Source organism: Nyctibius grandis, chromosome W (genome assembly GCF_013368605.1).
Source record: "Nyctibius grandis isolate bNycGra1 chromosome W, bNycGra1.pri, whole genome shotgun sequence".
Classification (NCBI taxonomy): Eukaryota; Metazoa; Chordata; class Aves; order Nyctibiiformes; family Nyctibiidae; genus Nyctibius; species Nyctibius grandis.
Window position 1 is genome coordinate 24,067,193 of NC_090694.1, and position 25,042 is coordinate 24,092,234.

General features: G+C 44.0%; 2 protein-coding genes across 2 annotated transcripts in view; both read left to right on the top strand.

Annotated features, from left to right (window-relative positions):
- The window catches only part of LOC137675643 (unconventional myosin-Vb-like), a 193,713-nt gene extending 169,348 nt beyond the window's left edge, over nt 1–24,365 (top strand). The window contains 12 exon segments of the mRNA XM_068421828.1: nt 1,027–1,124; nt 8,164–8,241; nt 11,530–11,728; nt 13,224–13,317; nt 14,486–14,629; nt 15,676–15,827; nt 16,171–16,260; nt 18,468–18,618; nt 21,187–21,472; nt 22,596–22,770; nt 23,379–23,459; nt 24,213–24,365. Coding sequence (XP_068277929.1) covers nt 1,027–1,124; nt 8,164–8,241; nt 11,530–11,728; nt 13,224–13,317; nt 14,486–14,629; nt 15,676–15,827; nt 16,171–16,260; nt 18,468–18,618; nt 21,187–21,472; nt 22,596–22,770; nt 23,379–23,459; nt 24,213–24,365 — 1,701 coding nt within the window.
- LOC137675727 (adenosine 5'-monophosphoramidase HINT2-like) overlaps nt 1–25,042 on the top strand; it is a 406,008-nt gene that overhangs the window by 260,352 nt on the left and 120,614 nt on the right.

Here is a 25,042-nt window from a genome sequence, read left to right on the forward strand (position 1 = left end):
TTGTTCTTGATATCCAATCTAAACCTCCCCTGGCACAACTTGAGGCCGTTTCCTCTCATCCTGTCACTTGTTACCTGGGAGAAGAGACTGACCCCCACCTCACTACACCCTCCTTTCAGGTAGTCATAGAGAGCGATAAGGTCTCCCTCTCAACCTCCTTTTCTCCAGACTAAACACCCCCAGTTCCCTCAGCTGCTCCTCATCAGACTTGTGCTCCAGACCCTTCACCAGCTTTGTTGCCCTTCTCTGGACTCGCTCCAGCACCTCAAGGTCTTTCTTGTACTGAGGGGCCCAGAACTGCACACAGGATTCGAGGTGCGGCCTCACCAGTGCCGAGTACAGGGGGATGATCACTATATATAGTCCATGACATCATTTCAGACAGCCCAGGACTATATGTCCCGTGGTGGTCTATACTGCTGTAAGGTGCTTGACCCCAGACCTGATGAGGTCTAGCCAGCCCACACCAAGGAACAACTTCTCCAGCCCTGCACCAAGGTGTGGTGGTCTGAGATGTTCCTGGTGGTTTTCTGTGACAACTGGCTTATTCTGCAAGGAAATGGGATGGGGGAAAAGAGCTGCTGGACCAGATTCTGCTCACTTGATGCTGGTGCAGCTGTAATGTGTTTCTACATTGTGTGTAGGCAAAAAAAGAGCCCGTCCCATCACAGTCGTTCAAGGGCTTTTTGTTTAGAGCCTTTCTGATGGAAGAGTACATTTTCTGACAACTCACTTGGGCTTTTTAATTCACTGCCTTATCATTCCTCAAGGTTTTGGTGTGTTTTGTATTTCAGACCACACACACCCCTTATCTCCTTCCCAGGTTCACTGCATTCTTCTTCCATCTTCTGTTTTCTGCTGCTGTCTGTTTGCACGCGTATGAATTCATAGGGGCTCTCTAGCCTGATGGATGCCTTCAGGAAGCTCTATTAAGGATGGTTGGGAGTTGTTTGGTATCAGGAACTTGGAATGGTGGGGAGAGATGTGCAGGATGTCATGCTGCTGTGTTTTGCATGTTGAGTTTAGGAGAGCATCACCACCAACACCAGCTGGCCGAACAGTGACAAGCACATTGATCAGGAGGACGTGACTGAAGCCTACCAGGGGATGTGCGAGATGAATCGGTAAGTGTGGTCTCAATTTTTCCAGCGGCAGGAGGGGCTGACCAATGTGTGTGAGATAAGATCAAGACCAAAATTAACATGTTTTAGAGAGTTACCAGGTTCTGGACTGTGTTCTGGACCTTGGGTCAAGGATGGGCCATAAAGATGGGACCAAAGATGCATGTCTTGTAATGGTTGAGGAGCCCTCGTTGTTGGGGCAGTGTGTCCCCAAGGGAGGGGAGATACTGGGCAGGTAGAAAAGCCAACATGGAAGTGAGCAAAACTGGATTTTGACTTTGCTTCCAGTATATAAGTAGTAGCAAGATTAGGATTTGGGATATATTTAAGAGTTATTTGTTTCAAGTAAGTCCTCATGCTATGCTGGGAAGACAGCACGGTTCCCCTCTTGTTTTGCCAGACACAAAAGCCTGTGATGAACTGAGCTAACGAACACATGCTATATTCTCTGGCGCCACCCATGTTATTGGTTTTCTTGCATCTAAACTGAGAGTTGGGCGCATTTGTTTGATTACAGGTTTCCCATAGTGAGGGTTAATATTGTGAATGTGTGTCCTTATAGTAACAATGGGCTTACGTTTAAATCAATGCTTGCAGCTATCTAGGAGGACATAAAATAAAAAAATAGACAAAATTACATGGAATAAGCAGCAAGATAATATGTAAAATAACTTTATTTTACTGCAAGGAAATTGAATGTTCATCTCCTTTTCTCTTGACAAATAGAGATGTTTGAGGCTTTTTTTCATAAATAATTTGCGTTCAGCAAGGTAGTGGAAGACCTAACCATTGTGGATTAATGGCTTTTAATAACACGGTATACTTTGTCACTTTGGAAACTGGTTGCAGAAGGTTGTTAGCAGTCCAGGCTGGGAAATACCATGACTTAATTAGGATTTTATTCATACCTGTATGAATATGAGCAAAGGCACACCATCTTTGAATGCAATATGAAAAATTGTGATTGGAGTCCAGGACTCTTGTGATACTGGTTTCTCACGTGGGCGTCATGTCTGGCTGGATCAGGACTGATGTTTATTGGTTTTCAATTTGTTGCCATTAAATATTTGCTTTCCTGAAGTGAACTTGCTGATGAAATTTCTGCCCCTCCTGCAGTAGAGGCGATGGGATTGATTTAAACGTCACCTTTTTGTCAATAAATCAGTGAAGCTCAGTGTGCTTCCTACTGCAAGGTGCGTTTTTTGGTCACTTAATTAATTCTGTGGATTTTCTCTTTATTTCCTTCCAACTTTCTCCTGGAGCTGTGGGCAGTAGTATGGGATGCAAAATCCCATTGTCAGGCACAGAGTTAATTACTCCCTAACCTGCATTTTCCAGTGCGCGTGTGTAGGGGTGGTTAGTTTGTGTCCAGGTGTTGGTGAAGGAGTTGGAGGCAAAATAAAGAGTTGCTGCTTTCATAGGGCGTGCATCTGACCAGGTTGTATCACTGGTCCCCAATAGTACTTAATATTTGGCAATCCTGGAGTACGTTGTCCATTTTCACTCAGCCTGCCCAGAGATTCTGGTCCTCCTTCAGCCATTCTGGTTTCCAGACTTAACAACTTCTGCAATGAGGATGGAATCGCACACAGAAATCACCAAAAATGCCGCAATGATCTAATTTTCCACAGTGTATAAATCTCTTTCCTTGCTGTTACACAGGTGAGCTGCAATTGAAAGAAGTTCACGTGATCACACCTTGGTGGGTTTTTGGCCTCTTGAGATTTGGGAGGGGAAATCTGCAGCCTCCAGGCTCAGTTTCCTATTACCTCTCTTGTCTACCTCTACATGTGAAGCTTGGTCGGAGCTTGGCTCTTGGACTACAGTAGCAGTAGCTCTACGTACTATCACCCTGATTTTCTGCGGTGATTTATCTAATGGCTTGTTAATCACCACCAGCTTCCCTGTTACATGGTTCCCTGTGCATTTTTTTTTTGTATATTGGGTTGGTTTATAAACTGTAGGCTGGAGTTGATGGTAAGAAAACAGATGAAAACAAATGCTGCGGGAACATGGATTATTGTATTTGTGGATATAAATTACCATTCCCTCCTCCAGCGCAAATTTGCATTCATACTTACGCAGCTCTATACCCAAGTGTGTCAGAATGAGAAATAAAACTGCTTTCTCTTTCTACTCTTGATCAATAAATATTTTAATGGAAAGCTTTCCTAGTGGGATTGCAATTCTGAAGTGGGATTAATAAGCGAGAGCCGCTTTTTCTCTAGCCTGCGCTGCAAGGCGCACTCCCATTTCTTTTTACCCCGATGCCTGTCATTCTGTGAGCAGTTTCTAACCAAGGTGGATGCTCTTCCATCGGTCTCCTCTGCCCGATGTGGTAAAGCCATGGTCTTTCCATGGGTCACTCCTAGCTTGAAGTCATCATGTCTTAGCCATGTAGGCTGGGGATGGAGCATGGCTTTATTTTGGTGGGAGAGAGTCCTTTTATTCATTCTACGTCTATATCATAGAATCATAGAATGGTTTGGGTTGGAAGAGACCTTAAAGATCATCTAGTTCCAACCCCCCTGCCATGGGCAGGGACACCTTTCACTAGACCAGGTTGCTCAAAGCCCCATCCAACCTGGCCTTGAACACTGCCAGGGAGGGGGCATCCACAGATTCTCTGGGCAACATGGGTGTCACGGTTTAAAGCTGGGCCAGCTATTAACCAGGTGGCAGATGCTCTCTGTTAACCCTCTCCCCCCCACCTAAGGGAAAGGGAAAAGGGAGAGAGACTTATGGGTTGGAAAGTTAAAACAGTTTTAATAAACTATAATAATGAAAAAGAATATAATAACAATAATAATAGAAATAACCAAATATATACAAATATGTACAAAACCAAGATCAAGAGCTTGGAAATCCTCCTCAGGCAGAGTAGCTCCCCCCAGCACGGGCAGAGGGGAAAAGGCAGTACCTCCCCCCAGCACAGGCAGAGGGGAAAATGCAGTAGCTCCACCCAGCACGGGCAGAGGGCAAAATGCAATAGCTCTCCCTGCCATCACACCTGCAGGCTTTTAACTGGAAAATTGGCAAAGCTGGTACCAATCAGTGGGAGACAGGAGGGCCCCTCCCTCCTGGGCCCCACCTCCAGGAGGCAGTGGGTTAGTGATAAATAGGAAAGTGAGAATGACATGTATGGGATGGAATATCTCGTTGGTCAATTCTGGGTCACCTGCCCTGTCTGCTCCTCCCTGCAGGTGCAAGCCCCCTTCAGCTCTTCACTCATAAGCAGTGAGGAATTTAGCAGTGACCTTGGTTTCTCTAAGACTAATTGGCCTGGTTTGGGCCAAACCAGGACAATGGGCCAGTGTCTCGCCACCCTCACAGGAAAGAATTTCTTCCTCATATCTCATCTAAATCTCCCCTCTTTCAGTTTAAAACCGTCCCCCCCTTGTCCTGTCACTCCATGCCCTTGTAAAAAGTCCCTCTCCAGCTTTCCTGTAGCCCCTTCAGGTACTGGAAGGCTGCTAGAAGGTCTCCCTGGAGCCTTCTCTTCTCCAGGCTGAACAGCCCCAACTCTCTCAGCCTGTCTTCATAGGAGAGGTGCTCCAGCCCTCTGATCATCTTTGTGGCCCTCCTCTGGACTCATTCCAACAGCTCCATGTCCTTCTTATGTTGGGGGCCTCAGAGCTGGACGCAGCACTGCAGGTGGGGTCTCACAAGAGCAGAGTAGAGGGGCAGAATCACCTCCCTCGACCTGCTGGCCACGCTGCTTTTGATGCAGCCCAGGATATGGTTGGCCTTCTGGGCTGCAAGCGCACATTGCCGGCTCATGGTGAGCTTCTTGTCAACCATCACCCCCAAGTCCTTCTCCTCAGAGCTGCTCTCCATCCATTCTCCACCCAGCCTGTATTTGTGCTTAGACTATCCAGGACTTTTAAATACAGCAGGAGGAAAACAGGAAAAACTGCCAGGTGTCGCTAACCTTGCCCACGTAGCGATTCTTTCTCCGCGCTGCTCTCAGGGGAAAGCCCTTTGATGCTAGGTCAAGGGGAAGTTTGAATTAAAAGCAGCACCTCATAAATGCAGTAAACTCAGCTTTTTATCTTTTTTTTTTTCTTTCCCCTGCTGACTTTCAGCTGCTAAAGGGCAAAGCATCAAGTTAGTTTCCAGCTAATTTTCCACTTCAATAACTGAATGTAAAGTTAAGTAGGTTTTTTTGTTCCCTGTTTCAGTTCTTGGGATCTTTCTTTCAAGCCTGTTTGATCTTGGTGGAAATGTAAAGCCAACAAAAGACCAGGTGATGATGTTAGAGAGAAGAACTTGGCAGCTCAAAGCAGATCAGGCTTATTCTTTGAAATGAACTTCTGTGATTAACTTCCAAGTGATTTCTGTAGAGTACATGGCTTTTTTTTTTTTTATCTGTTGGGTAAGTCCTACCTGCAGCTGCAAATGCAAAGTGAAGGGCTGATGCTGGCTTCACATGGAGGAAGCCATCGCATGGAAAGGGTTCATATCTCTACTCACCACTCTCCAACGTGTCTCTTCCTATCAGTGCTTCCCACTCTGATGTGTATCTAATCGGTGATGTGCATTAGTTTTCCATTTTATTTTTTTTAAAAAAAGCCTATCTGTGTTTGAAAATGAAAAGTCCCTTCTTTATTAAGAGGTTATAATTATCTGAAGATGCTAAAATTAACATTTCTGGGGTTTGGTATATGTGCACCTCCTCTAAGCTACTTGGAGGAGGGGAAGCAGGCATTTGGGCAGGAAGATCTCCCCCAGACCTGTACCTCCAAGATAAGGATGAAGGAGAAATGAGGTTTTGTGAATCATGCCCTTTCGACTCCTTTCAGCCTTATTTGTGAGAAGGATTTCCCCAGCATCTTAGGAAATTATTTTGCCACATACTAATAAATCTAATTAGCTAAAAAGGGACTACTATTGACTTTGAATGTCTTGGTCAATCTGAGCTTCTGGGAGAAGGGAAGCGCAGTGATTTCTGAGTCAGCACCGTGTTGATGAACACGGGCTGAATGCTTATTTCCCAGGGCAGTTTTATCGTAGTATAATGGCACCACCTTGAGCTGTTTTCCTCATTTATCACAATGCATCTGATTAAAAAAAGGAAGGAAAGCTTTAGTTTTCAAAGAGAAAATGCATCTCATGTGAGATGCATTCGTGTAAAACGCATATCGTGTGAGATTTCCCAGGTTACTGACATGTCATAAATAGTGAGGATCCTTCTGGCTTTTTTTCTTCATTTTCAGTGCTTAAGTACATGTTCTGTTAAGATTATCTGAACAAAAAAAAAAAAAAAAAGACCTTACTAACAAATTTACCCAGATCAGACCAATAAACCTCCCTGTCTCTGTCAGCCTACAGACCCTTTTGGAAACCTGCTATGTATGGGTAAAAAATAAGGTTTTAATCTAAATTCATATATACGGCTTTAACAGATGAATTTTCCCAAATGTTAGTGCCTGAAATGTTTGCTATTTTGGAGAAATGCCATACTGGTACTCCAGGATGGAAGGGATGTATCGGCCGTCTGCAGCGATGAGACACCTCTTGAGTCTTTTCGTTGTAGTGCTGCACCACCATGGTTCCCGCTGCTTTCCTCAAGTGAACATTTGCTAGAGAAAGTTTGTGCTTTTCCACTTAAATACGCAGATTTTAAATTAAATATGCAAATTTCCTTGCCAGGGAATGGCATCTGCTACACCTCTTTTTGAAATAGATTCACGTTGGCTCATTTTTTTTTTTGTTTGTCTGAAAGTTTAATGATACATTAAGTGATTTTTTGTTGTTGTTTATTTTTTTATTATTATTTCCCAAAAGAACAACTGTTTTCAAACTCACATCAAAGCCAAGTGAAATCTCACTGTACCAAGTGTTTCTGGTCAAGTTGACCGACTCCCATCACTTATTTGTAATGTGATCAACACCTCATTAAAGAAGGTAAATTAGTTTCCTACCTTTTATAGCTTAAAAAACCCCCCACCTGTTAAAATGAAACTTCTAGTATTAAAGTGAGATGAGGCTTTTCTGGGCATTTTTCTGCCTGGATGGATACAGAGGAGATTGGATCTCATATGGAGGAAAACAAGCATCCAAGGGATGTTTGGACTGAAGGTTGCTCTGAGGAAAGGCTGATGTGTTTGACTTGATGATTGAGGAGACCCTCAACTGAAGCAGAAGGAAGATAATTTATTTTAGACCAGGAGAAGTTGCTGCAGAAGGAGGGAAATGGAGAAACTTGTCTTAAAAATGTATTTTTAGTGAGATGTGCCAGAGCATAGAAGGTCTGGAAGAGGAGCAAGCTGTTCCAAGCTATGAGTATGCAATAAGCAGTGGGGTTGGGTTGTGTTTTCACTGTGGGTCAGAAGTGCATGTGGGCTGTTCCAGCTCAAAAATAGTTAATTTCTTTGGGAGGGGAAGCAAGGAAGCCTGTTGGGAGCTGCTAAGGATCTCTCTGCTTTTCGTTTTACCCCATCTGTGTTTGGGCACTTCTTCCTTACCCCTCGTGCTGACTTCTGCTCTCTCTTGGTCTTTGTTTCTCTTCCCTGGTTTTTAAGCGTAAGATTTTAATGTGGATTTGAGCTAGCTGCTGTGGTGGGGGCTTGCCAGCTTTTCCTTGCAATCAGATGGGAAACAGTTTAGCCCTGCAGAAAAGAAAACTCAGTCTCTGACCTGCAGGAGTTGGGCTTTTTGGTAAAAACAGTAACATCTCAAGAAGATGATAACCTGCCAGGAGGTTGGACTGGGTGATCTCTGATGGTCCCTTCTGACCTGAACGATTTTGTGTTCCCATATTGGCTGTGGTGGGTTGGGGAGGAAGGGGAGGGGCTGCACGAGGACACGTTTCACAGCTGGGAGGGAGGAGAAGCTCCACTAGCCAGGGATGTGTCGGACGGGACACAACAGGGGCATGGTTCTCATTGACCATGGTGGAAAAGGAAATACAATGTAATGAAACTGTGCTTTAAAAAAAAAAATAAATTAATAAGGGTTCTGAACTTTTTCTCCTTCTATTGCAATTGACCTTTTGTCTTTCTCTCTCATCTTGTTTCCTTTTTCTGTCCTTTATTTCTAGCAAGACTGAGGACTGGGGGTATCTCAATGAAGATGGAGAGCTCGGCTTGGCTTATCAAGGTTTAAAGCAAGTTGCCAGGTCAAACACTTTCTTTTTTCCTCCCACTGTTTCCTCTCCCCCTTTCACTTGCCCTTTTGTTTCTTTCTCTTCCTCTGCTGTTGTTCCATTGTCCTCTGTAGGACCTATTGTCCTCTGTAGGACCTGTTGTCCTCTCTGGGAGCAGCTGGAGGTGGGATATCCGAACTGGAGGAATCAAGACCCTCCTCTAATTTTCAGAGGAGTCGTCGTGATTGTAATTGGGCATTGCTGATGGTGGCTGTTGTCACTAATGCCTGAGCTGTGATTCAGTAAGAATTATGTTACATTAAGGAGAAATTGTGTGATAAAGGTGTTGGGAAGCTGTAATCTCCAGGAAGCCCCAAAAAAAACCCATTTTAGATGGTTTTTCCCAAATTGCACTAAGATATAGCACCTCCCTAAAGCGTTTTTTCCCAATCCTTGACACGTTAGAAGTGGAGTCCCTATGCTTGTATTGCGATGCTGTCGTCTTTGCATGCTTCTGGGGATGGTGTGCTCCCATCCATGCCTATAGGTATGAGGAGGAAGGTATGTGGCAGACACACAGTGCCATCCTTCCACAGCTCTCCCCATGTCCTGGTCTGGTGGGCAAATATCCCAGCAGGGCAATACTTGTGACCTCCGTATCTCCTGGGGATGCTGGTGATTCTGTAATGATCTCTCATCTCCAAGCTAATAAATGTTTAGAAACACAAATGGAGATTAAAGCAAGGAGGGAGGACTCGTGGATTCTTCTCCTGGTTCAACTTGGTGCTTGAAAGAGCTGATAATTAGTTGTTAATCAGTCTGTGCTCTCCTGCAGGGTGGTTATGAGGCTCCAATATATATGATTTTTAGAGAAGAGATGAAATGAGCTGATTAAGGACACTAGAGAGAGGAAAACTTAAAATAATCTTTTGTATAAAGTAGTCTAAAGCAGTCACATCTAGAGGGATCAGAGTAAAACCAGACAATAACAGGAAAAATACCGGGGATGATTAATTTATTTTTCAAAGCAATATAAGAACCCAAGTTCGTAGAAGGAGCATGTTTTTCTGAGGGCAGCTCACGGTTAATTCGAACTCACATGAAGAAATAAAACGAAAATTAAGTACTTAATACTTATTTCATGGTGGGCCTGTATTTTCCAAGCCTGTTAAGAATATAACTCCTGACAACATGATTGCGAGGCTGAGTGCATTATTGTCCATGTTTCTATAGCTGGAAAATGGGAGTAGAGATTGCGTTGTTTAGATCTTCTAAAAACAACAACAATTAAAAAAAAAAAAAAGCCAAAAAAACTGCAGAATGATTAATACTTTTCATCCAGAAATCTGCCATAGAAAGCATGTGTTCTTTTATATGATCCTTAAAAAAAAAAAAACAAAACAAAACAACAAAATAACCCCCATGCTTAATTGTTCCTGCAGAGAAACAGTTCACAGGTGTGAATCTCCATGAATTTCCCAGTGGACCCAAAAGAGTGGTACCTTTTTCCCCACTGGCACAGCTCCGTGTCTGTGCACGTCCTGGGTAAATGCTAAACTATCGACACCAGAGTCTTCCTCATCTTTGAGGATTGCTGTTAGCATCCAATGCTGGAAGAGACAAAGCCCCCAAGCCGGGTGTGTGGCTGTCTGTAGCTCTGCCCAGGAGAGCACATCCATGAGCTACAGCAAGGACACAAGCTTGGTTATAGAATCACAGAATAGTTTGCATTGGAAGGGACCTTAAAGATCATCTAGTTCCAACCCCCCTGCCATGGGCAGGGACACCTTCCATTAGACCAGGTTGCTCAAAGCCCCATCCAACCTGGCCTTGAACACTGCCAGGGAGGGGGCAGCCACAGCTTCTCTGGGCAACCTGTTCCAGTGTCTCACCACCCTCACAGGAAAGAATTTCTTCCTCATATCTCATCTAAATCTCCCCTCTTTCAGTTTAAAACCATTCTCCCTCGTCCTATCACTCCATGCCCTTGTAAAAAGTCCCTCTCCACCTTTCCTGTCCCTCTGGGTCATCCCTCCTCTTTACCACCATTGCCCTGTGTAACCTGGGACTAAGACTTTGCAGTTTCTGGCTTGATGCCCCTTCCTCAGAGTCCTTCTACCTTCTGGAGTCACTTATTTCTGTCTTCTTGAAGGAGCTGGTGGACCAACGGGGAGATTTCTATTTAGCAGAGGGTAGAGGATACCCTTCAAAAAAATCAATTACTGTGTCACTTGCCAGGTTTGTCAGCATCCCCATCAGCATGGGTGCGTACAGGAGGGCAGTTAACATCACAGTGATGAATCGTTCTTCCATTGGATTAATGAAGGCATTCTGCTTTAGCAAATGGCTGGAAAATGCGTTAACTAAATGCCTTACTGACCCTTTAGCTCGGTATTTTCCCCTCCCTGGGCTTGTCCTTGTGCACAGGGTCAGGACAGAGCTGGAAGGAGACCTAGTGTAGGGGAAAGGGGGGTAGGACAAACTATTAGGAAAAAAAGTGGGGTACCCACGTGAAAGGTGGAGAAGGGCTGGTTTTGGTGACTTCTGTCAGCTGTGTATCATGGCGTTAGTATTTGTATGGCACAGAGTACAAGGAAACAAGTCTTTTTCTCCCTGCTGAAGGGTTGAAGTCAGCAGCAATGATGAAAGCTGAGAGCAGGAGCTGATTGCGGGGACAGAGAATTGCCTTGTGCATAGTTTTATGCAGGTAGTTTATGAATGAAAATTGAGATATATGTGTATATAATTCTTTTTAAGCAAAGAGAAATAACAGCTTTCCAAACAACTAGAAGCAATGAAGGGTTTTGGCTTCGGCCTTTTTTGAAATTCCCAGCAGTAGCAAACAAAGCCTGTGGCAGTCCAACCCAATGGAGAGATTTGCGAGATGCACAGCTCAGTTTTCAAGACTAAGAACTGATGTTTGAAAGGGAATGAGCAGAGCAACAAATGCCCTTTGAGCTGAGGTTTGAAAAAACCTGCAGGCATTGATCTGCATTTGCTTTTTGCTAATGGGAAGAGTAAAGGAACCCAAATTTGTGATACGGTTGCAGAAAAAAGGGAGCTCTTGGATTTTTTTTTTCCTCCCTTTTATTTAAAAATAATGTATTTAATGTCTCTAATTTCAAAAGTATTTAATCTGCAGTATTATAGCAAATGACGGGTAATGTAATAGCCGTAGCACCCCTTCGTGTGTGTCAGTTTTATAGGGAGGTTGACTGGAAACATCTCCCAAGTTGGCTGCCTTTGAAGGATCTAAACTCAAATGGTGGTTACTGCCACAATGCCGAGATCCCAGGCTGATCGGTGTGGCCCTTTTCCCAGGTTGCTGGAAGCACAGCTCCAGGATCAGCGAAGAGAGCACGAGGAGGAGGTAGAAGCTCTGAAAAAACAGGTGGATGCAATGAAAGAAGAGCTGGAGAAACAGCAACAGGCTTTCCTGCAGACCCTGCAGCTGTCTCCGGAGGCCCAGGTGGAGTTTGGACTTCAGCAAGAAATTACACGTCTCACCAATGAAAATCTGGTAAGAGGCTGTACTGAAAACACAGCCTAGGGAAGAGGGAAAAAGAAACAGGTTGAGAGGAAGGAGATAGGAAATGTAAAGGGGAGGAGAAGGTGCTGGGGTCTCTTCACCCATCCTAAACTCTCTGCAAAATCCTTTAGCATCTCGCACTGGTGCATTTGGGAGCATTGGTACTTGGCCTTGAACTGTTGTTCAGCGGCTATATGACCCTTGTGACTCCGTAGGTACTTTATTTTTTATTTTTTATCTTTTTTTAAGCCTGCCTACTTTGTGGCACTGCCTATCAAATGAGATCGCTGAGGACCCCTATACTCTGTAATTATGCACAAAGACAAAACTTGCATTTCTTGGGAGTGTGGAGGGGCAGGTGCCACCCTGAAAAGCTGGCCTGGCTGATCCTAAATTTTCCCCTTCTCACCTCCTGTATCTGTTTTGCAAGGTCTGGAGTGAACACTGGCCCCTCCTAAGTTCAGGTGAGGGCTGCTTGCCTTTCTCAACAGCTCTAGTATCTAAATAGCATTGGAACAGTTTAAATATGATTAACAACCAGGAGTAAAAAGCTTTGGGTGGTGTGTTGTGAGTATTGCCTGCTGTAGGCTACTTCTAGAAGAAGCAGGCACGCAACATCCACAGTCTTGGTGGTGTAGGTAAGGGTCTCTCTGAGTGACCCAGAAATAACACGTCTCTTCTTCTACCAAAATTCTCATGCAGTAGTGGTGCATAGACCAGGCCGTGTGCTCCTGGCTGCTGAGTGACTCCAGCCTCACCTCAAACTCGCCCTAAATGAGCTGTTCCTGGATTTTTTTCCTTTTTAATCATAGAATCATTTTGGTTGGAAAGGACCTTTAAGATCATCAAGTCCAACCATTAACCCAGCACTGCCAAGCCCACCACTAAACCATGTCCCCAAGTACCACATCTACACGTCCTTTAAATCCCTCCAGGGATGGTGACTCCACCACTGCCATGGGCAGCCTGTGCCAATGCTTGGCAACCCTTTCAGTGAAGAAATTGTTCCTGATACCCAATCTAAACCTCCCCTGGCACAACTTGAGGCCCTTTCCTCTCGTCCTATCATTTGTTACTTGGGAGAAGAGACTAACACCCACCTCACTACAACCTCCTTTCAGGTAGTTGTAGAGAGTGATAAGGTCTCCCCTGAGCCTTCTTTTCTCCAGACTAAACACCCCCAGTTCCCTCAGCCGCTCCTCATCAGACTTGTGCTCCAGACCCTTCACCACCTTCGTTGCCCTTCTCTGGACTCGCTCCAGCACCTCAATGTCTTTCTTGTAGTGAGGGGCCCAAAACTGCACACAGGATTCAAGGTGCGGCCTCACCAGTGCCGAGTACAGGGGGACGATCCCTGTCCTAGTCCTGCTGGCCACACTAGTGCTGATCCAAGCCAGGATGCTGGTGGCCTTCTTGGCCACCTGGGCACACTGCTGGCTCATATTCAGCTGGCTGTCGATTTAACCCAATGCGTCTTGTTTTTCAGGATCTTAAAGAATTGCTGGAGAAGTTGGAAAAGAATGAAAAGAAGCTGAAGAAGCAACTGAAGATTTACATGAAGAAGGTCCAAGATTTTGAAGGTGACTTGGCTGTTGGTAGACATTGTGGGTGGGGGAACAACACTCTGGTTCTGCTGCTTTGGCCAGCCTTGGAGAGCTGCAGGTTTTTCTCTTTTTTTTCTTTCTATTAAAGTAAGATTTTTCTCATTCTGGCACTGAACTAGCAGCGAGCACTGAGCTTATCATTGGCATGACAGCAGGGAACCAAAAGTCCAAATGAAGCTCCTGGGTCATGCTTAGGCTGCCTGTCGCTTTAGCTTGTTAACGTGGTAAACTTGGAAGAGGGTCCATGAAGTGATGGAGGGTGAGTGCTTGCTGGAGGCGTTGGTCTGATGCTCAGTTCAGAGGGTATTTAAGAAACCTTTTTGCTTTCCTTGCTGTCAATACTGTGACCCAAGCAGAGATATAGAGAGGAGACCAGTGGCTAGCAGGCAACTGCTCTGTTCTGGCAATTTCAAGGGGGATTAAAACCACTTAGGATTAAAATATATCTGTATATTATGCTTGATCAGAAAAACACCTCAAATGTGACATTTGTGTGGTATAGCAGGAGCTTCCCATTCTCTGGAGATGCCGTGATTAATCAGAGAACCCCATTCTCATGATCTCATTTCTGAAAACTAGGCATTAAGTGAAATTAAGCTGAATAACCGGAGGGTTTCCACGGCTAGCCCAGCTGGGCTTTGCCAGCAGAATTTGCACGCAGCAGGCTGCTGTTTACTGCAGTACTTGCACGCTGGTATCTTCTGTTTTATTAAACTTTTATGGAAGCACAACGCTCAATGGCATGCCACCGCAATTCTTCAGTTTTACAGCCAGCCAGAAGATGTGATGCTTAGGTATTTTTTTTCATTGCCTGGCTATTTTTTCCCCCCTCTGAAAATGATACACTAAAAAGCTTCCTATAGGATTACTACCTTCTAGCCTGTGGTTCCTTGGAAAATAAAAAATGACTTCATCTTTTCCTCTTTAGGTCTAAATTCTGTGCTCTGTTTCATTCAGAGTCAGAACTACTGCTGACCGGTAATTCAAGACCTGTTTTTTTTCATATTTTTATAAGTCTGTCAAACCTGATGACGTTATTGAAAACTTAATATATAACGCTTTGTCCTGGTGTCTGCTGTAAGGCCAGTGGAGGACCTGAATAGTTCTCCATTGCCAGGTACCACTTTTCATGTTCTTTTCACAGCATCCCAAGCCACTGTACCGGCGGAGAGGAGGCGGCACGAGCGTAACATGCAAGTTGCTGTCCAGAGGAAGGAGAAAGATTTTCAGGGCATATTAGAATATTATAAAGAAGATGAGCCGCTTCTCATCCGAAACCTCATTACAGGTGAGGGACTTGCTCTGCTCCTGTGCCTGGCTCCTTTTTCTCTTGCCTGGGAGAGTTTGTAAACTTGAGATCTCGAGATAGACCAATAAATCTTCTCAAATTAATTCCTCCTGGGGCTGCATGTTTATGGTGACGGCAATTTTGGTAGGTAAAGCAGCGCAGCACTAAGCAGATAGAGCAGCATGGATATAATCCTTAGGGATAGCAAAAAAGATGGAAAATGCAGAAAGGAGGCTGCAGTTTTTAGAGCAGGCAGTAACTTGGTGAGCTTGATATGATGTGGTAATAGATGGGGAAGGGATGGCAAAGGATAGATTCTGAGGATTTTGTACAGCAATGGAACAAAGATAGTTTGATTTATGAGATAATAACAGATAATAAACTTGGGAGCTCTTTTACGCTGGCAGGTCCGATCAGAATTGCTGCAGCATCCCCTTATTCAACACTGTTGGAGAAGTCGTGCTTCCATGGCTAAGTGTTAGTTATTATTTACCATCCCTCTCTAACCCCAGCAGAGTCTCCTGAGGCTCTAACAAGTGCTCAAAGAGCAGTGCTAGCCCTTTGCTGTGGTCTTTGAAGTCCCCCTAATCAGACAGGCTTTTTCTTTAGAGACTGCAAATTCCCACAGCTGCCGTTAGGATTCAGTATCTTGAGGGAAAGAAGCAATTTACTACATCATGAATTCTGAGGGGGGGTTTTATAACCTGTGGGAGGTATTCCTGAAAGCTTCAGGGAGCTTTTCTAAGGTTATTTGTGTGCTGCTTGTGTAGGCTTTCATCTGTGCATCCCTAAAGTGTAATGTTATAGTGTCACAAACTTCAGTGCAGACTGTGCTGCCTCGTGCTGCGGCTCTTCTGCTTTGTCCGGCTCCAGCAGGTCTGTCTGTCCACACTGCAGAAAGGGATGCAAGTTGCAGAGTCAAAATGTCATCTTCCCCAGGGCTGGGGGGAGAGGGGTTTGCCTGGGTATGTTTCCAGCTCCGGTGTTCCCTGCTTCACCTGGCAGTTGGTGAATTTTAAAAATAAAACCAAAACCAAACCTTCTAGATCTCAAGCCACAGGCGGTGTCTGCTACTGTTCCCTGCCTTCCCGCCTACATCCTCTACATGTGCATCAGACATGCGGATTACATCAACGATGACCAGAAAGTGCACTCCTTGCTCACCTCCACCATCAACAGCATTAAGAAAGTGCTGAAGGTAGGTGCCAATTTCCTCTTGTCTTGGGGTTAAGGTGGTGGTGTAAGATGGTTATAACCACGACAAAGCGTGTGATGTTCAGCCCTTGTAGTGATTTTCAAACCAAATCACTCTTAGAGCTTCTCTTTTTAGAACAACAAGGAGAATTATGATCTTAGCAATAAAATTGTTTACATTTAAAGATTAAAAAAAATGTTTGCAGGGAACAAATGGCTAATACTGGCCCATCTCAGAGAGAGAGCTTCCTGATCTAGGTGGGGAAACTCAAAATCGTTTTGACTTGGTATGCCAGCATCCCCTGCTGAAGGAAGGGGTCTCACGTGTTTTAATTCTGCTCCTCCAGAAACACAACAATGATTTTCAGATGACGTCGTTTTGGCTGGCCAATACGTGTCGCCTTCTGCACTGTTTAAAGCAGTACAGCGGAGACGCGGTAAGAAACTCGTTGCTGATCTCGAGTGTTCTGGCATTCCTCCGGGAAGGGTCTTCACGTCTCCTGGGTCTGGTGGCTTCCCTCTGGCTACGAAGTGGGGTCATCTCTGACTTTCCTCCTTTGTTAATTTGGATATGAAACGAGGCAGTTCATAGAATCATAGAATCACAGAATAATTTGTATTGGAAGGGATCTTTGAAGGTCACCTAGTCCAACCCCCCTGCCATGAGCAGGGACATCTTCCACTAGATCAGGTTGCTCAGAGCCCTGTCCAACCTGACCTGGAATGTTTCCAGGGATGGGGCATCTCCCACCTCTCTGAGCAACCTGTGCCAGTGTCTCACCACCCTCATCATAAAAAATTTCTTCCTTATATCTAGTCTGAACTAGAGCAGAGGTTCATGGCGCATTGCAGCGAGACAAGACATTTGAGAGCTGAAACCAGAACCCTTACAACACAACACGCAACAGACTATTTTTAATTTCATAGCCATGAACTTTGATTTGTCTGAACAGGGGATTTCCTTGTGCTAGGCTGTTCCCCCTGGTTTTAGCAGGTCCTGCAGCTCTTCATTAATCAAGATTTTTAGACAGGGGAAAACTCCAAATTTTGCAATTTTGTTCTGAATATTTCTACTGATTTTTTTCCTGTTCTGTTCAACTACTTCAGAATAACCACACTTTAAGAGAGCAAAAATGCATAACTATAATGTAAGATTTGGGAAGGAAATCCTCTCATTTCTTGCCATCTCAGTATTATTTCATAAGTTGAAATAAGTTTTATTATAGCTGATTCCTTCTGACAAAATCAGATCTCAGTCCTCTTTAGTACATTGTATGCTGCCATCCTTATAGCCATATGTTCTGAGTATTAACATTTTCAACAGAGCCAAATTATGTCATTTCTCATTTAGTCTTGATTTGTGTTTGATATATTGAGCAATCAAGCTTTAAGAATAAAGAAAAAAAATTTTCATGGAATCAAATTAACCATTCAGATCATTCACAGGATAATGACCGATGTGTAAAATCTCAGTGCTGGACTTCCAACTTTAAATTAAAAAGAAAAATAATTTAGATAATACTAATAGTTTATGCTCCTGTTTGCCCTCTTCTGCCTGGATAACAACATGACATTTTAAAGAAAATCCTCCCCAGAAAACCAGCAGAGTAAAAAAAAAATCCCAAAGTTAAATTTCACATTTTTTGCCATGATTTACTGTGTTAAATGAACCAGCTCTTTGCAAATTCCGTTAATAATTTGGTGGCAAAAAACAGAGGGGAAAAATCATTCTGAGCTGCTTCTGTTATCTTTAGTTTGAAATCTGACCTATTTTTAAGAAAATAGGTTTAAAGGAAAAATCCCAAACTAAATGCAATCTTGCAGTGCAAAGAGCATGACGCTTTTTTATTAGTCAGGAAAATTGAGAAATTCTGAAGTGAAATAAAATTGTACCTGTTGTATTTTTTCATTTTGCTAGTCGGCAAACAACCAAAAAAATTGCATCGTTCTCATCTTGACACCAAATTGATAAGACCATACGAACAGGCAATTAAAGTGTCTGTGTTAATTACAAAATGACGTTAGATCACGTTTGCTTCTGCCAGCAAAACCGGTGTTCACGTCTTAGCCCAACACTCAGGGCTACGGCATCCATTTGCAGGGTCAGAGATCAGCTGCTGCTTCAGCAAAAGGCAGGGAATAAATTCCATTACTTGGAGAGATTTCTGAACTTCCAGTCAGTTTAAAATGCTGTCACAGCATAGCATGTGATCATTTTTTTTTTTCATTTTCTAATATCTTAATCTCAAAATATCTGGTTTCCCATGAAAAATTGCAACTCACAGGGGTAAACAAATAGCTAAAAATTTTCTTGGGGACAGAAATGTCATTTTCTAGTTCATCTATATATTGCGATTAATACAAATGTTGAAATGTTGCTCCTTGCTAAAGATAAAATAAAAAAACTTATGGCTTAATGATGCTTTTCTTCAAAAAGCAACCCTCTAGTAATAATTTATGAACAAAGGGCTGAGTAAATCAGAGGTGATTTATGAGTCTTGATCTTTTCCGTAATAGAGTCTAAAAATGTACTTGGGTAACATCTGGATCTATTGTACTGTAAATTTTTTTTAATACAGTGATTTTACTGGACTGTAAATAGGTGGAATAATGAAACCAGGTGTTTTAATCTCCTCCTGTTCAGGGTTTCATGACACAAAACACACCTAAGCAGAACGAGCACTGTCTGAAGAACTTTGACCTGACCGAGTACCGCCAGGTGCTGAGCCACCTCTCCATCCAGATCTACCAGCAGCTCATTAAGATAGCAGAGGGCATACTCCAACCCATGACTGGTAAGTTCGCAGCACATTAGCTGTTAGGAGGGTATTTTTTTTTGCTGTAATTATCTACTCTGAGTGTTTTTTCAGACCTTTGTACGGTGCTAGCATGACTTCTCCCCAAAGGACAAGCCTGCTGTTGGCAAAGAGGCACTTGGGGCACAGCAACCCCGCGCACCACTACAGGCTTGGGGAAGAGTGGCTGGAAAGCTGCCTGGCAGAAAAGGACCTGGGGGTGTTGATCAATGGCCGACTGAATGTGAGCCAGCAGTGTGCCCAGGTGGCCAAGAAGGCCACCAGCATCCTGGCTTGTATCAGCACTAGTGTGGCCAGCAGGACTAGGACAGGGATCGACCCCCTGTACTCGGCACTGGTGAGGCCGCACCTCAAATCCTGTGTTCAGTTTTGGGCCCCTCACTACAAGAAAGACATTGAGGTGCTGGAGCGAGTCCAGAGAAGGGCAAAGAAGGTGGTGAAGGGTCTGGAGAACAAGTCTGATGAGGAGCGGCTGAGGGAACTGGGGGTGTTTAGTCTGGAGAAAAGGAGGCTGAGGGGAGACCTTATCCCCTCAGGGAGACCTGAAAGGAGGTTGTAGTGAGGTGGGGGTCGGTCTCTTCTCCCAGGTAACAAGCGATAGGACAAGAGGAAATGGCCTCAAGTTGTGCCAGGGGAGGTTTAGATTGGATATCAGGAGCAATTTCTTCATGGAAAGGGTTGTCAAGCATTGGCACAGGCTGCCCAGGGCAGTGGTGGAGTCCCCCATCCCTGGAGGGATTTAAAAGCCATGTAGATGTGGTGCTTAGGGACATGGTTTAGTGGTGGCCTTGGCAGTGCTGGGTTAATGGTTGGACTTGATGATCTTAAAGGTCCTTTCCAACCAAAACGATTCTATGATTCTATGTTACAAAATGTTAAAGAAAATTGGCAGAGTCCGGGTCTCTAGGTTTGCTGGTTTTGTTAAACAACTCAGAGTTGGACCACCACCGCAGTGAATGGTACCTGACTCAAATTCACTATCGGTTTATATAGAAACTGATAATCAATTACATCATAAACTTTTCATAAGCTTCTGTTAAAATTCTACTAGCTATTTCAATTCACCCCGTCCTTAATGTTCTTGCTGTGATCAGCGTCCCATCTTGATCCGGGTCGACCTGAATCTGGTTTCCACTGCCAGTGTCTCCTAAGTATTAACCTAAAATAGCTAAAGTCTATTTAGAACCTTATTTCTATTAATGCTTATTTCTAAGTGTCCTATATTTCTTTTAAGGTAAGGAAAAGGTTAACCATACATCCCCTTTACTAAAATCATCAGAAGGTAATACTTCTAGGCCTACTCCTGCTTAGCTACTCATTAAGCTTTGATTGATGATTTGTTCAGTCATAGGTCAGGATTACACAAGGAGCTTTGAGAACAATATTCATGGATTGTGAAAGCCCACCTGTGTTTATCAGATAGACTTATATTTATTATTCTATTCTTCATTCTATTTCACCCCTATTGATCCTTGTCTCCCTAACTCATGAGAACTTTTTCATCAATTATGTGAAAATTTCTATAACACAAAAAAACTCTTGGTTTGGAGCAGGTCCTCTTGTTAGCAGCGACCTGGAGTTAGAGAGGCAGACCTGGATGAGTTTTTATTTTCCCCCATGATAAAAACTAACAGGGATGAGTTTGTTTTTTCCCCCATGATAAGACACCTCCTTCCTTTCTGTTGGGAAGGTAGTGACAGAGGTGAGGTTGGTCAGTAGAAACAGCATTTCCCTCCAGGCCAGGTTTATGATTAAGCTTTTTATGGTTGGAAATGTGCATTATGAGGGAGGAGAGAATTGGGAAGAGGAAAAAGAAACTAATAAAGACCTTGTTTTGCAAAGGTGAGAAGAGTTACCTCCTCAGCTAAGTCTGTCCTCCTTGCTAAGCTAATTGAGGGGCTGTTCTCAGTGCTTTATATTTTCTAGCTGCTGATATTTTCCAGCTGCTGATATTTTCCTTGAGCTCCCAGCCTGGACCCTTCTATATCTGGGACTCTTTCCCTTTGCACTCCAAATGTCATTGCACCCATTCTGGCTGTATCCGATGGCATCACCCCCTCCCATTGCTGCATGTACCTCCTGCTCCTTGCAGAAAGTTGTCCTGTTCCTCTATCAGTTAGTCAGGCTGTAAGAATTTTATTACTTTTAATCTGTCTTCATTTCTCCCAATCCTTTGAGCCAATTAATCACTTTAACTGCAGAATTTAAGGCTCTGTGGTGGGTATAGAGGGAGAATTGATTACAGCTCAAAGGCGAGGCATTCCCAGTTTCTGCAGCATGGTAAGTGATTTCTGTGTGGTAATACCTTAGTGGAAAAAAAAGTGTGATCTTACGGATATTCTATATGCATCAACTATTTCATATTATCACAATAAACTAGCAATTCATGGACGTGTCCTCCTTTTCAGACCTCCCAGCATGCATCGCGTTGCATCACTTTGACACTGCTGTGTGTTTATGACTGCCCATGGAGGAGCATTTCTTCCCTCCAGTGACTAATAGGTGGATGCAGGCGCTTTTTAGCTCATTTTTTTCCCCTTTTTTCAGTGTCTGCGGTGGTGGAAAATGAAAGTATCCAGGGGCTTTCTGGTGTCAAACCGATGGGCTACAGGAATCGCTCCTCCAGCATGGCAGATGGTGACAGCTCATACAGCTTAGACGCAATCATTCGCCAGCTGAACACGTTCCACAGCATCATGTGTGACCAGGGGCTGGACCCAGAGATCGTGCAGCAAGTCTTCAAGCAGCTCTTCTACATGATCAACGCAGTCGCCCTGAACAACCTCCTGCTGAGGAAGGATGTCTGCTCGTGGAGCACAGGCATGCAGCTAAGGTGGGACACAGGCTCGGGGTGGGGATGGACCTGCTTAAGGAAGTTTTGTTAATTTTATAATGTGGTGGAAAATAGGAAAATAAAATGCAGTGGTGTAAGGGGAGAAACTGTTTGGATTCAGCAGGAGACCGATGCGGCAGCAGTTAAAGCCTAACCTCCACTGAGTGATGCCTGTGCAGCAGAGTTTGCTGTGCTGCTTGTGAATTAAATGTATGTTACGGTAATTATCTCTGGGGTGGGCTTTCCCCAGCCTTGCCTCACCCAGCCTGAGCGGGAAGGCTGCACAGCCCAAAAACTACACCAGGTGATGTAGGATGGATTGCCCATTGGGATGGAGAAGTCTCCATGGTTCCCTCCCGCTGCCCTGTCTGCTGGTTTTAACGGAACAAGTGTTGTAGCGTCGAAGGCTCCGATTCTGCAGGTGGATCTTAAAGACAAACCCCTGGTGCTGTGTGAAGTGCCTTTGGCCTCTCATGAGCTGCAGGCAAGCGGCAGCACGGATGGCTGCAGGGCTGGGATCAGGGGCCCGTGTGCCACATCGCTGTCGTAGCATAGTGTTGTAATAAGGATTGAAATTTGAAAGGACAGCTAGTACAAACCTGCCAGAAATGGGTCATGAATATTTATCAGCCCTGGCATAAATCTATCAACTTACTTCTTGGTGTAAATGATTTAAACCTTCCTTCAGCTGCCCTCTCCCCTTCCCACGGTGGATCCTTTGCGCATTCCCCTTGAGCCTGGGAGCAGGCACAGGAAAAGGCATTTTTTTGTGTAGATATTTTCAAAGGTCCTTGGGTACCTTGCAGGCTTTTGTTAGCATTTAAAAGCTTGTTAAAAGCTTAATTTTAATTAACTTTTGAAACTTGAATGTATCTGAATGCTGCAGAAAAGCACATTCTGTGTCCTGTTCAGCTGTTACATGGCTCATCTATTTCTAAGGTATATAGAGTATAAATTTTGCTTTGAGTTCTCAAGTATTAAGCTTTGGCCTGTTTGTCTCATGCCATGTGTATCAAAAAAGCCCCATATACCAGCACTGCAACATACCTTGAGTCTCGTAGAGGATTTTTGAGATGCTACGTCTTATCTCTCAGTTCATGTCTTCTCTTGGCTGCTTACCCAGGTTTAACATAAGCCAGCTGGAGGAATGGCTGCGTGGGAAGAACCTGCAGCAGAGCGGAGCAGCGCAAACTTTGGAGCCCTTGATTCAAGCGGCACAGCTTCTGCAGCTGAAAAAGAAAACGTCGGAAGATGCCGAAGCCATCTGCTCCTTGTGCACATCGCTCACGATGCAGCAGGTAGGGAGCAGGGCAGAGATTTACACGATATTTTGCGCAGGAGGTTAAGAACTGCCCATCTAGGCTGTCTGGATCTGACCTTAAACTTCGAGACTCCATCCCAGGAGGATATAAACTCACGTGTCGTAGAAAGGGAGAAGTGGGAGGTGTGAGCTGTTCTCCAGTGGTTCTCGGAGATCCTTTCTCCTGTATCTCCATCTCGAACGTGTGTTCTTGAGAGAAGCCAAGGGGTGATAGGGGAGGAGCAGGAGTTGAGGGAGCGTCAGGAGAAGTGTTGTAGAGGTGACATCAGAAGTACTGGGAGGTGGGTACCTATTCTGAATCTTCTCATGTCACCATGTGCCAACCAACTGAAGTCCCTGTTGTTCAATTCTATTCCCATTTTACAAATGTTGCCATAAGAAGTGATTTTGACAGGTCTGTAGAGGCTTACCATACCTTACAGCAGGCAAAGGAACACCAGGATGATACTTGTGCTCCTTCTGCTTCTCAGTAGTGTCTTGGGAGACTTGTTATGGCCATATCAAGACAAAATGGTAGTGGTGCTTTATATTCTGGAAAAGTTTGACTTCTCATGACTGTCTGTAATCCTGTTTTGTTTTCAACAGATTGTAAAGATACTTAATCTCTACACTCCTGTGAATGAGTTTGAAGAACGTGTGACAGTAGCTTTCATACGAGACATACAGGTAAATTAAAGGGCTGTAAAGTGGAGGTGATAGTACTAATGACATCTGTATGAAATCATTACTAACTCAGGAATTTTGTAATAGGTGTGCTGCTGCATGTTGTCCTGAATTTAGTGCTCTGCATGTGCACACGCTTACTTGCAACATAGAGCTACAGGGATAACCAGGCTATTAATCACAAAAAGCAATAAGCACCTAAGTTCACAGCTCAGCTAATGCAAAGCTCTTTAGTAGCAACATGATGTAGAAGTGAGGTTGCAGGAGTCAGCAAAGCATTGGTGAAATGGAGTTACTTCTGAGGTACAAGGCAGAAATTGGCAATAAAGGAAAAATAAATGAAAACCAAACTTCTTCTAATGTTCGCAAGAAAATGGAAACAGAAATGTGTTCAGTTACTCATAGCATATGTCTCCATTGCTGAGTGGCTGAATCAAAAGTGGTCTGCTGATATCATGCAGTGCTGCTTTTGCTGTGCAAGGGGGTCGTATTGTTTCCAAGTCGTGTGTCTTGCTTTGTGGTCACGTAGAAAATGTAGCCAGGTTCTTCAGAAGCAGTTTCCTACAGCCTATGTAGAAGTTGCTGTAAATACTTGCTGAGAGGAAGGCTGCTGCAATAGAGAACAAAATAGTTCTCATTGTTTTTTGCAATCTCTCTAAAATTGTGTACATTCTCAAACCTTTGATGTTAAACATGACAAATGCAAAGAAAAGGCAACAACTGATAGTAATTTTTTTTTTCTCCCGCACCTCATAGACGCACTTGCAAGAGCGAAATGACCCTCCGCAGCTGCTGTTAGACTTCAAGCACATGTTCCCGGTTTTGTTCCCGTTCAACCCATCCTCCATAACCATGGACTCGATTCATCTCCCTGCTTCTCTCAACTTGGAATTTCTCAATAAGGTCTGAAGAAAGTATAATTAAGCCCACCTCTCCTACCCAGAGACCTCCAGTGAAGGAAGAAAAATCACGAAAGGAATAGAAGGAGCTCTTTAAATATGGACCAAACAGGTTTATGGAAGAACCAATACACACTAATAAATGGATGCTAAACTGTACAGTAAAAAAAAAAAAACCAAACCTGACCTGTATGTGTGTTGGGGTCCGCGCGAGGAAGGAACTACAGCACGCCAATATGGTGCTCTAGTAGTTTCTTTATTTTGGTTAACACACACTTTTATAACCTACATACTCTCTTATGTAACGGTCACACACTAAGCTATTGGCTACAAGTATTGTCCATAATCTGGCTGCGTGCCACCTCTACTGTTCTAATTGGATACTTACTATAAACTTAAGCAAGCCACATCCCTATGCTTTCTTGCTATCTCATGCTGTTACATAACAGTGTACTGGTATGTTCTCTCTATAACTTTCCCATGGTCCAGGCCCCTACATCTCCCCCTTTCTTTCTTAATATAAATTGCAATGGTTCTTGATATCATTCCCTGCAAAACCTTTTATAGTACAGAATACCAATACAAAATGAATAGCAATACTTGTGCCAAGCCTTTCACTAGGCTGGCTATCCACCCTCCAATTCCCAGATCACCCAACCAGTCATCCAAAAAACCCATGATGTTCCC